Genomic DNA, 13010 nt, shown 5'->3' on the forward strand with positions numbered 1-13010 from the left:
ATGAATGCACTATTTACCATTCACAATTCTTGGCCTCTTTATATATTATATATCTTATATTGTTTGACCATTGTTGATGTATTAAAAGGGTATTAAAACCACTTAAATTGTCACTTCAGTGTAATCTGGGGACCTCCCCAAAATCATGTGGGGACCCCAATGGGGGTCCCGACCCACATGTTGAGAACCACACTGGATTAAGCCACATGAAAGAGATAAGAGATGCAGAGAGATGAGGGGGTGGAGAGAGAGAGAGAGAGAGAGAGAGAGAGATGTCTGTAGACTAATATTATTCGATATCTAATCAGCATGTAACGGTTATTGTATATCGATATAAACATATGTTGGAAGAGAAATGATAAAAAAGTGCATGTCCTGTCATTTGCTACAGTATAGCCTATGTTGAAAACAAACAATATTGTAAAAGGAAAAGAAGACCATATACTGGATTTGAGAAATAATAAATAAATAAATAAATATTTTCAGTCATTTGTCTGGAAAATAAATTTGTGTTTAGAAAATTGTGAAAAATCACATTGTGTGAACCTAATATCGTGATTGGAATCATATATAGCGTGAGTTGAGCGAATCATTACATGCCTAATAATCAAGTAAACTGTTCAGATGACTATAATATGGGCCTCATGGCTACAGAAACAGAGATAGGATCCTGCCCAATGGGACTCATGGCTACAGAAACAGAGATAGGCTCCTGCCCTATGGGACTCATGGCTACAGAAACAGAGATAGGCTCCTGCCCTGTGGGCCTCATGGCTACAGAAACAGGAGATAGGCTCCTGCCCTATGGGCCTCATGGCTACAGAAACAGGAGATAGGCTCCTGCCCTATGGGCCTCATGGCTACAGAAACAGGAGATAGGCTCCTGCCCTATGGGCCTCATGGCTACAGAAACAGGAGATAGGCTCCTGCCCCTATGGGCCTCATGGCTACAGAAACAGGAGATAGGATCCTGCCCTATGAGACTCATGGCTACAGAAACAGGAGATAGGCTCCTGCCCTATGGGCCTCATGGCTACAGAAACAGGAGATAGGCTCCTGCCCTATGAGACTCATGGCTACAGAAACAGGAGATAGGCTCCTGCCCAATGGGACTCATGGCTACAGAAACAGAGATAGGCTCCTGCCCTTACTTTCTGAATGATGTGGCAATGCCTACTTGCATCATGCAATGCTGTGTACCTTAACCTGCATTGTTTAATTGACATAATAAGTGGTGGATGCATTGTCATTGCAATAAGCTGACAAGGAGAAGGACTTGGTCTTCTAGCTTAACTATTTTTGAGGGGTACTATCCCCTCCTATGCCCATGCATCGTTGTGTGTGTACCCCATAGCGATGATTTGATTGGATTCGCAATTGAGGATAAAAATGTCACAAATGTCACAAATGTGATTATCCGGATTGGACTTGAGGATAAAAAGTGAGGACAGAAAAGTGAGGATGCCAATTGTGACCCATTCTGGCCATTCCAATTGATGGAATGTGATGATGTATATGATGAGAGCGCCCCTCACTTCTTACTTTGAACTTTTTGAGCGGCACTAGCCCCTCCTATATATGCCCAGCTTTGTGTGTTTGTGTGTACCAAATTTGAGATTTGAAAAACGTGACCCGAGCGAATCATTGCTTTCGTCTAGAACCTGATGACTTGGCCACCAACCAACCCTTTCATCCATGCTGGAGCTCCTTCATTCTGTTCAGGGCGGAGCCTGCGTGGAACCACTCGATGTGTGTCTCGTTGAAGGTGTGGTTCAGAGCGATGGACTCCTGGCTGCCGTCGCTGTGTTTGATCACAGCCGTCAAGGACTCGCCAGGAGCAAAAGATCGGAGTCCTGTGATGGAGATCTGGTCGTCGGGACGGACCTTATCGTAGTCGCTGGGGTCAGCGAAGGTCAGAGGCAGCATGCCCTGCTTCTTCAGGTTGGTCTCGTGAATCCTGGCGAAGCTCTTGACGATGATGGCGCGTCCTCCCAGGTGCCTGGGCTCCAGGGCAGCGTGCTCTCGGCTGGAACCCTCTCCGTAGTTGTCGTCTCCGATGACCACCCAGTTCACTCCGTTGGCCTTGTAGTGGCGGGCGGTGTCTGGCACGCCTCCGCATTCCCCCGTCAGCAGGTTCCTGATCTTGTTGACGCTGTCGTTCTCCACGTTGACCGCGCCAATCAGCAAGTTGTTGGAGATGTTGTCGAGGTGACCGCGGAACTTCAGCCAGGGGCCCGCCGGGCTGATGTGGTCTGTGGTGCACTTTCCTTTCACCTTGATGAGGACCCTCATGTCGTCCAGGTCATTGCCATGCCACTTGTCGAAGGGCTCCAGCAGCTGCAGGCGGTCGCTAGAGGGGTTCACGTCCACATTGACAGCGCTTCCGTCGGCTGGTGGGTGCTGGTAGGTGTCCTGGCCGGGGTCAAAGTCCCTGGTGGGGAGTTCATCTCCGGTGGGGGGCTTCAGCTTGAATTTCTCTCCATTCGCGGCTGTCAGAAAGTCTGTCTCGGGGTTGAAGTCGAGGGTGCCAGCAAGGGAAAGGGCCATGACGATCTCGGGGGAGGTGACGAAAGCATGAGTGGCCGGGTTAGCGTCGTTCCTGCGCGGGAAGTTCCTGTTGTAGGATGTCACAATGGTGTTCTTCTCTCCCTTCTTCACATCCTTCCTGTCCCATTGTCCAATGCAGGGTCCACATGCATTGGCAAGGACCACTCCTCCTACGTCACTCAGGATCTTGGCATATCCGTCTCTCTCAATCGTGGCACGGATCTGCTCAGATCCGGGGGTGACCATGAACTCGGTCTTGCACTTCAGGCCCTTGTCCAGAGCTTGCTTGGCCACAGAGGCCGCCCTGCCCATGTCCTCATAGCTGGAGTTGGTGCAGCTACCGATTAGACCAACCTTGATCTCCAGGGGCCAGCCATTTGTCCGAGCTGTGGCTCCAACCTCAGACACAGGGTGAGCCAAGTCGGGGGTGAAGGGCCCGTTAATGTGGGGCTTCAGCTCACTCAGGTTAATCTCAATGACTTGGTCATATTCACAGCCCTCATCAGGGATAAGATCGTCCCGGAACTCATCGGCCAGCTCCGCAATGTCTCCGCGACCCGTCTTCTCCAGATAGGTCCTCATGCGATGGTTGTAGGGGAACACGGACGTGGTCGCTCCGATCTCAGCTCCCATGTTACAGATCGTGGCCATACCGGTACAGGAGATGGAGTCCACTCCGGGCCCGTGGTACTCTATGATGGCACCCGTTCCTCCCTTCACGGTCAGGATGCCGGCCACCTTCAGGATGACGTCCTTCGGAGAACTCCAGCCGGACAGGCTGCCCGTCAGCCTCACCCCGATCACCTTGGGACACTTGAGCTCCCACGGGATCCCCGCCATGACGTCCACGGCCTCGGCCCCGCCCACTCCGATGCAGACGCCTCCCAGGCCGCCGCTGTTGGGCGTGTGGGAGTCGGTGCCGATCAGCAGCACTCCCGGATACGCGTAGTTCTCCAGGACAATCTGGTGGATGATGCCGGAGCCCGGCCTCCAGAAACCCACTCCGTATTTGGCCGCGGCCGACGCCAGGAAGTCGTAGACCTCGTGGTTCTCGTCCTTGGCCCTCTGCAGGTCCTGAGCGCCTCCGACCTGAGCCTCGATCAGGTGGTCACAGTGGATGGTGGACGGCACGGCCACCGCGGGCAGGCCGCTGCTGATGAACTGAAGCATGGCCATCTGCGCCGTGGCGTCCTGCATGGCCACGCGGTCCGGACGCAGGCGGAGGTACGTGCGGCCGCGCTCGATCTCCTGCCCCGCCGGGTCGTCCAGGTGGCCGTACACGTTCTTCTCGGACAGCGTGAGCGGTCGGACGAGCCTCTCGCGCACGACGCCGATGTTCCTGCGCAACGTCACGTAGTCGACGCTGGAGCCGGGCTCAAAGCGGCTCATGGACACCTTGGGCCGGGCGCCGCTGCTGAAGGCTGCTGCTGCCGCGGCGTGAACACGCCTCCTCGCCCCGGTTCCCATGAAGGCCAGGCGCAGTCTGGTTGTGCTCGTCAGACAGAAAGACAGCATTTTGTACACTGACAAAGAAGTGTCTACACGTAGTTATAGCTGGAGGTTGGTTGTGTTTTATTCTCTACGGTTGCATCATTTGATGGCATCACCTGCACATGCTCTGATGAGGTCACCAAGCTGGTGATGAAACGTACAGTCGATGTCCATAAATGGCCATTGTCTATAACATAGACAATATAGCCATATATGGACATAATATGGACTGTATAAACATATATGGTTATATCCATGGTTATACAGCACTAGACCACTGGGGGGCACCAGCCTACTCGGGAATGGAGCATGTCCACTCCATACTAGTTGGATGCCATTGTACCCGGTTATACCCACTTGTACTCATTGTACCCGGTTATACCCACTTGTACTCATTGTACCCGGTTATACCCACTTGTACTCATTGTACCCGGTTATACCCCTTGTACTCATTGTACCCGGTTATACCCCTTGTACTCATTGTACCCGGTTATACCCCTTGTACTCATTGTACCCGGTTATACCCCCTTGTACTCATTGTATCCGGTTATACCCACTTGTACTCATTGTATCCGGTTATACCCACTTGTACTCATTGTATCCGGTTATACCCCTTGTACTCATTGTATCCGGTTATACCCCTTGTACTCATTGTATCCGGTTATACCCCTTGTACTCATTGTACCCGGTTATACCCCTTGTACTCATTGTACCCGCTTATACCCCTTGTACTCATTGTACCCGGTTATACCCACTTGTACTCATTGTACCCGGTTATACCCACTTGTACTCATTGTACCCGGTTATACCCACTTGTACTCATTGTACCCGGTTATACCCCTTGTACTCATTGTACCCGGTTATACCCACTTGTACTCATTGTACCCGGTTATACCCCTTGTACTCATTGTACCCGGTTATACCCCTTGTACTCATTGTACCCGGTTATACCCCTTGTACTCATTGTACCCGGTTATACCCCTTGTACTCATTGTACCCGGTTATACCAACTTGTACTCATTGTACCCGGTTATACCCACTTGTACTCATTGTACCCGGTTATACCCCTTGTACTCATTGTACCCGGTTATACCCCTTGTACTCATTGTACCCGGTTATACCCCTTGTACTCATTGTACCCGGTTATACCCACTTGTACTCATTGTACCCGGTTATACCCCTTGTACTCATTGTACCCGGTTATACCCCTTGTACTCATTGTACCCGGTTATACCCACTTGTACTCATTGTCAGAGAACATAAAATCAGGATCCAAGTATTTGTTTGTAGGCCATATACTGCACAGTAGTTATAGGCGTCTGTTCTGAATGATGAGACTAGTTGCGAATGCAGTGAGCACTTACTATGAGACCTAGCAGATCATGTCTGTCTGTCTGTCTGTCTGTCTGTCTGTCCCGCTTTTGTGCCCATATATGGAGCTGAGTGATTTGTGTCACCATGACTCAGCCATAACCATATAAGTCCCCAATATGAGTCCCCAAAGCAGCTATACGTCCAAAACCCAAATATGTACGAGCTGCGTTCGCTTCCCGCGCTTGCGCGTCTTACTGGTAGCCTACATATGTCAGAGGCTGAAGTGGCTCTTCAATATTAATCATGGACATATTTGGGAGGCAGTCTGTCTGACACACTGTTTTAAAGATAATCTTAGTTTCTAATGATCAGAGTACATGTATCAATGTGGTCTTCCCATTAATTGTTTTCGACCCAAAGAACGCAGAGCCACCGGCTGACCTGACGAGAGACAGCTTTCGTTTATGGTCCGATATATTAAATTAGAATAATTAGTTACCATATCAAGATCTAAATGGATGCAAGGTATATCATATAAGACCTCTATAGTGTAGAGGTGGCTGTTGTAAAGAAGCAGTGCATGTTTTTTTCCCCCTTTTGTTTTAAGGACTTCCATTGGTGTGTTGTGTGCACTGTGGTTAACCAACCAACTATGGAACACTCCATGTTGATGTGCCATGGTGACACACCAAGAGTCCATCTCTGGAAATGTTGAGACAAAAAAGCTGAAGCCATTGCATTTTCTCATTCTCGCCACTGGATGGCAATATTTGTTAACAGCACTGGTTTGTGTGGGTATGTGTGTGTATGTGTGTGTGTGTGTGTGTGTGTGTGTGTGTGTGTGTTTGATTGATTGATTGAAATATGTATTAACAGTTTGCAGAATTACAGTACATTTCCAGCACAACTTAATACAAATACTGTTAACTGTGAGTGGACGACCCAATAAAGCATTACACTTGTTTACAAGAGGGTCCACCTTGTTCAATTCATCAAAACATCTAGAGACGAAGTGTGTGTGTGACATACTGTGTGCGCGTGCATGCGTTTAAGTTAAACACATGCATTTGTTTGGACGTCAGCTTGCGTTGCCACTAGCAACTCCTGGGGCCCTTTAAGTGGCTGCAAACTGGTGTGTGGTTAAGTATTTACAGACAAACAATGAGACTCATATCGCTCTCATCTCTAATTCCTCAGTAATCCGGTTTAAAACTCCTTTTCTTCTTCTATTGTATGACAGTTAGGCCACAGTGGCTCTATGCATGTGACGTGAGTCCATGCTCAGCTCATGTTTCCTTCCTGTGGTTAATCTGATGTCTAATTGGATAATTGGAGTGGACAGAGCTTTGACCAGGAATAGGCCTAGCCCATACACACAACTCTCTCTCTCTCTCTCTCTCTAGTGAAAGAAAGAGAGAGAGAGAGAGATAGAGAGAGAGAGAGAGAGAGAGAGAGAGAGAGAGAGAGAGAGAGAGAGAGAGAGAGAGAGAGAGAGAGATGTGTAGAAACAGGAACTCGGTTTAGGTCCTCTCCTTTCTTAGTCCACTTCCTCCCAGGTGCTTCTGTGTTTATTCCTACTAAGAACAACACTACATTTAGGACAGTGCATGCCGACAGATTCAGAATCCGTTTTCAGATGACTGTGTGTCTAACTAAGAGATCATTAATTGTAGTGTAACAACAGCAACAAGTGTACAGCCTCACAGCGGCTAAAATGTAATACAATATAATCTGTAATCTGCATTTCAAAATTACATTATATTTCCCCATCAACCCATGCATGCTGACCGAGGACGGTATGCTTATTGCTTATAGGGCTGGGAACCTAAATTCGATACGTTAAACTTCGTCAGAACGGCTTCGATACATCCAGACCAAATTCCAATACCTACAACCTAATTTACACTCTGCAGTAACATAGTGCCGTGCTCCAGAAATAACTCAAGCTATAGAAACGCATCACATCGCAATTGGTGGAGTTCTCTTGTATTATCTGTTCTTTCTGAGAGAACTAAGGCACGCAGGAACAAGACACGATCTAAAACAGCATTGCTTCCTGTGGATCTCTGACAACACGTTGAGGATGTTGTCACATCGATGACGTCAGTCTTGCTCAAAGGGCGTTTGTTACACGTGACCTGTTCAGTCGAGTATGTGACATTAGGTGTTATCGTTATATAATCCGGCTGCATCACAATGGCCGACCGACTGACCGAGGAACAGGTCGCGGAGCTCAAAGAGGCCTTTTCACTATTCGACAAGGACGGCGACGGCACCATCAGCACCAAAGACCTCAGTGCCGTGATGCGCTCTCTGGGTCAGAACCCCACGGAGGCGGAACTGCAGGACATGATCAACGAGGTGGACGCGGACGGCAACGGAACGATAGACTCCACGGAGTTCCTGACCCTGATGTCCAACAAGATGAAGGACACGGGCAGCGAGGACGAGATCAGAGAGACGTTCCGCGTCTTCGACAAGGACGGGAACGGGTTCATCAGCGCCGCGGAGCTGCGCCACGTGATGATCAACATGGGAGAGAAGCTGACGGACGGCGAAGTGGACGAGATGATGAGAGAAGCAGACACCGACGGCGACGGACAGGTCAGCTACGAGGAGTTTGTACAGCTCTATGAGTCCAGGTGTGCAGAAAGCTGACACGTACGCGGTACTATGGGGTATTCAAAACAGGAAGACAATCATAAAACCAGTTGCTGGGGTAGGCCAAGGGGCCAGCTATGCACTCCAATGTTGAAGCGCTGGGCCCTAGTGGTAAGAGGAAGGACTGCAGGCGGACCCGTGGATTCTTGACGAGGAAACCCCGTGCAACCGAGCGCCCAATGTAAAGCCCAGCTGCACTTCCGCATTTGCAAATGCGGAAGTGAAATGCTGAATCAGCGAAAAGACGGTACTTCCGGCAGCCTTCCGGGTGCTTCAAAACGCCACTGAGCAACTCCCACTGACATGAATAGCGGAGGGGGCGGAGCTTCGCGTCAGTTCAGTCTCTATTAATACTCTATGGGGTAGGCCCATAGGAGCCAGAGAACATGCGGTAAAACCTTCCCGTTATATGCGGGATCAGGCCCCTTACACACATGGCACCAGCATTGGAAAGCCCTGTCAACAAGTTGTCATTTGGTAGCCTATACTGTAACACTGTGGAAACAGTGGGGGATTAATGCTGCAACTTTACTTTTTGAGCGGTGCTAGACCCTCCTCCATGCACAGGTTTTTTGTGTAGGTGTGTTTGTAGCACGGAATGTGATTTTATTGGCTGATGTATGATGATGTATATATGATGATAAGAGCGCCCCTCACTTCATGTGGGTTTTTTGAGTGGTGCAACCACTCCTATACGGACGGCGCTTTGTGTGTCTGGCTGTGACCCGGGGTCTCCGTGTCCCAGGCTGTGTCCGAGCACGAAAATCCGAGCAACTTGTCATTTCGTTTCGGATGCAGGGCGGCTCGCCGGAAAAGGGCCGGCACCCCATGGGCGCGTTCCTGTGGGTCCGGGAGTCCTGGGGACCCCCTGGGGACCTCCACACGGAGTTGCACCATGACTCACTTCACACGGGTGTGATTTTTTATTGCCATATGATAAAAGGGCTTGTGCTGTCCACATTTGGATATGACGATGTCAACCAAGTCACGTGGCTACCCTCTTTTAGAGCCAAGCTGTATAAGAGGAAGTGAATGGTATCACATCGGTTGTGATATAGTCATATTAGTATTATTATGTCATAGGTATATGTCATATAGATTAGACTAGAAGATAGACTGGTCACATGACGACTGCAGAGATCAGTGTGAAGCCATGCTGTCCAGCACCGTCGCTACGTATACGTGCAATACGCACTGCGCATAGGGGCCGGGCACAACAAATGTGCATACAGCCAAAAAGTGACAAGCCGACCATCATGACAACACTTTTCTCCGCGGCGCCGCTGCGTAATAACGAGCGGCCGTGTGTGCGTCCTCGTAAACCGATCTGCATGAGGATACACAGCACTCTCATCGGGGGGGGAGGGGGGGGGGGGGCTATAGGGCAACTAAAGGTCAGTGACGTCCCTGATACTGTCATTAGACCCGTCCTGTCAATGCTTCACCCACACCTTTAACTGATGAGGAAGGATTCAAACCCACATTAAAGGAGAATTCCATGCTAGAATGCTTTCTTATCTTTCTTACCTTTCTTTGTAGTCGTTACGTCCCCACCAAAGAGGTCCAGGTGTTTTTTTGTGCAAAAACTCCTTATTGGCTATTTTCCCTACCATAAGCCCTCAATGAATTGCATTGCATTGAATGGGAATTGAATGGGGCTATGGGGTGTTATGCTAGTTTGCTTATTACCATCGAAATAAGTAGTAAAGTGTGCCGCTTGGGATATTATTTACATTATGAAGAGAGGATATATACAAAGAAATTATAATTTTGAGCGATGGAAATAAGCGAATTAGCACAACGCCCCATTCAATTCAATGCAATTCATTTAGGGCTTATGGTAGGGGAAACAGCCAATAAGGAGCTTTTGCACAAAATAACACCTGGACCTCTTTGATGGGGACGTAACAACTACAAAGAAAGGTAAGAAAGCCTTTTAGTATGGAATTCTCCTTTAAGCAGACACACATGACTTGCAAAGGAAACTCGCACAAAGTTGAAACATGCTGTATTAAGTAGTCTTCATAACGGCACCCACAAGTGCCGTTTCATCTGGAGCCCACGATGTGTGCGAGATGTTTCCTTTTTGTTATTCACAACTTTAACCGTTCCTTTGTATATGGCCTTATATTTCATTTCAAGTTGTAATGGCACTCTGAAATGCCAAGACCAAAGATTATCTTGGATTACATTGTTGCCTTTAGCTGTAAAGGCTAAGTGAGACAGTGTATGATCTGCATAATGACGTCATCACTCCACATAAATACCCTTTAAAATGACTTAAAACTCCAAACCAATTTATCTGTGAATTCCTACAATTGTCAACTAAGATGTTACGCTGGACTCTGCACCTGGAAGCACAGGGATCCTGCCATGCTGCTGTGGTGTTGGAGGACAAGGTGTACTGCTTTCAAAGTGAAGAGGTTCACATCACACCACAGATGGTTTAAGCCCAAAGTTTCAGGGAACGTTCCAGAGGCTAGGCAGGGCCACTCAGCATGTGTCTCAGGGAAGGTCATGTATATCTACGGAGGTAGATATACCTCCGGTGGTGTCCACAAGATGGACATCACCACGATGGTCTGGGCTTTAATAAACACCAGAGGTGTTTATTAGTCACTCAGCCACCATGATCGGGACACCCGGACACAGATGTTTGTGTTTAGGGACGAAGGTTCCAACCAGTGGTGGAAGGTCACCTCCAACTACAGCATCAGAGTGTTTGACACAGAGACCAACTGCTGGCTGAGTGAGAACAACTTCTGCACCGCTTCTTCCAAATGGAGAATCACGCAGCCTTTGCCTACAACGGAGAGCTGTACATATTTCAATGTTACCGATTGAATGGAAGCTTTAAGACGTGGAAAAATGATATGTGGAGACTTTTTCCTGGAAGGAGGTTGAGCCCAAGGGGAAAGGCCCGCATGGTAGGATGACTAGTATGTGCTGCTACATGGTGGGGGATCGTATCATCCTCTTTGGACAACATCATGGATGGTATCCTATGTATACAGCAATGCCCACTGATGACCATGTATATCTTAGACGTAAGTCAGAGTCTGAAGACGTTATGCAAGCTGGCCGTTATTCGGTACGGTCTGGATAAGACGGAACTACCCCACAACATCAAGTGGGAATTGGCAGCCATGACTACCAACAGCAAATGAAAATAAATGACAAACTGTCAACAGACTAGCCCAACTGGCCTGTCATTGGTGACGTCCAAGATCGGAATGGCAAGACACGCAACGTCCGGTTTACTTCCCGTATCTGCATGGAGTGGACGGACACATTATTAGGAAACCGGAAGAATGTTGGAGTCTATTCATTTCAATGGGGGAACGAACGTGAACACAGTTTCTGAACCATTCCTTGGCTCCCTGGTCACTGAACTAAATATTGGACCCAATCATCACAAGCTAGCTAGGCATACAATATTTCCAAGATGTTCATAGTAAAATGTATTTCCTTAGGGAGACAAATCTGGAGAAAATCTACTTTGTTATCAACCTTTATATCCATCTAAGACTGCATCTGCATCCCCATAAGACGATCTAAACTTGTGTGAATTAAGGGGCGCTCTTATCATAATTTATACATCATCATCGCATTCCGTGCTCGGCCAATTAAATCATCACATTCCGTGTTACAAACACATAGACACACAAAGCTGGGCATGGGAGGGGCTGGCGACACTCAAATACTATAAAATAAACTGAGATTCTATATGTGAATATAGTCCGGTATTAAAAATTAAATAAAACGTGTGCTCCGATGCTCAATAATATAATTATCCATAACTGTCTTGGTTGATGGGGTCTGATTTGGCAATCATGACATTCTGCAATTTATTTCTCCTATAACTGTGTGCAAGTGCAATAACGTTCACATTCACAACAGCTGTGAAAATAATCAAAAATAAATTGAGTGGCGATGGGCCCTCATGTCCGGCTTTTGGTGTGTGTGTGTGTGTGTGTGTGCAAACACAAACTTTGTCCTAACACAAACATTAAATGCCATTGACAATGAATGGACAATAATGAGTGTTTGTGTAAACACAAACATTGCGCAACACAAACATTGAAGACGGAGGTGAGGACGCAAATTGTGATTGGCCGGAATGAGCTGATGACGTATGATGATAAGAGTGCCCCTCACGGGTGTGATTCTTAAATATATTTGATATAATGGACATCAAGGGGCTGTGTGTCGGGAGATAATCTTACAAACCGGTTTTACGGGGTGAGCAGCCAGTCAATCAGTTTACAATGACAGTGACAGATCTCACCATCCAATGATTCACTCAGTGTGCGTTGTGTGATTGGCCACACATAGGCTACACTGACTTACAGACTCCAGGAGGAGCTATAACTGTTTAACTGTTTAGGCTGCAATGTAGAATAAAAGTCTCATTGGATTGCATTTCACTGACTTGCTCAAAGCTTTCAAAGTGTTCAAGTGAGTGAATCTGTACATGGGATCTAACATTTGGATTCTTCCACATCTACATTAGAATGGCTGACCAGCTGACAGAGGAACGGATCGCAGAGTTCAAGGACTTATTTTCACTTTTTGACAGCGATGGCTCCATCAGCACCAAAGCTCTTGGTGATCTAATGCGCTCTCTGGGTCAGAAGCTCACGGACGTAGAACTGCAGGACACGATCAACGATGGAGTGGACGCAGACGGCAACGGAACGATAGACTTACCAAAGTTCCTGACCATCATGGCCAGGCGGGACAGGGAGATATACAGCGAGGAGGAACTCAGAGACGTGTTCCGTGACTTTGACATGGATGGTGATGGATTTGCTGACCTCGACCATGTGTTTACGGCCCTGGGAGAGAAGCTGAGTGCTTGGGAAGTTGGTGAGATGATCGGAGAAGCAGACACTGGCGGTGACGGGCAGATCAGCTATGAAGAGTTCTTACAAATGGTGACACTTCACTTCGCAGTGAAGGCCATGTTTAGATTGATCGTGTCTAGACCAACGTAA

General features: G+C 48.0%; 3 protein-coding genes across 3 annotated transcripts; 2 read left to right on the forward strand and 1 right to left on the reverse strand.

Annotated features, from left to right (window-relative positions):
- Positions 1 to 1689: 1689 nt before the first annotated feature.
- Positions 1690 to 4074, reverse strand: LOC308326292 (aconitate hydratase, mitochondrial-like; the record flags this gene model as incomplete). The annotated part of the gene is made up of 1 exon (XM_080779099.1): positions 1690 to 4074. The coding sequence occupies exon 1, from the start codon at positions 4060 to 4062 to the stop codon at positions 1690 to 1692; it is 2373 nt and encodes a 790-aa protein (XP_080635225.1). The 5' UTR covers positions 4063 to 4074.
- A 3474-nt stretch (positions 4075 to 7548) lies between these two features.
- Positions 7549 to 8010, forward strand: LOC308326293 (calmodulin-alpha; the record flags this gene model as incomplete). Its single annotated transcript, XM_080779100.1, has 1 exon — positions 7549 to 8010. One exon carries the CDS (start codon positions 7549 to 7551, stop codon positions 8008 to 8010), a length of 462 nt encoding a protein of 153 aa, XP_080635226.1.
- Positions 8011 to 12527: 4517 nt separating this feature from the next.
- Positions 12528 to 13010, forward strand: LOC308326294 (calmodulin-alpha-like; the record flags this gene model as incomplete). Its single annotated transcript, XM_080779101.1, has 1 exon — positions 12528 to 13010. The coding sequence occupies one exon, from the start codon at positions 12528 to 12530 to the stop codon at positions 13008 to 13010; it is 483 nt and encodes a 160-aa protein (XP_080635227.1).

This window comes from Protomyctophum bolini (genome assembly GCF_963924005.1).
Source record: "Protomyctophum bolini genome assembly, chromosome: 12".
Taxonomy (NCBI): domain Eukaryota; kingdom Metazoa; phylum Chordata; class Actinopteri; order Myctophiformes; family Myctophidae; genus Protomyctophum; species Protomyctophum bolini.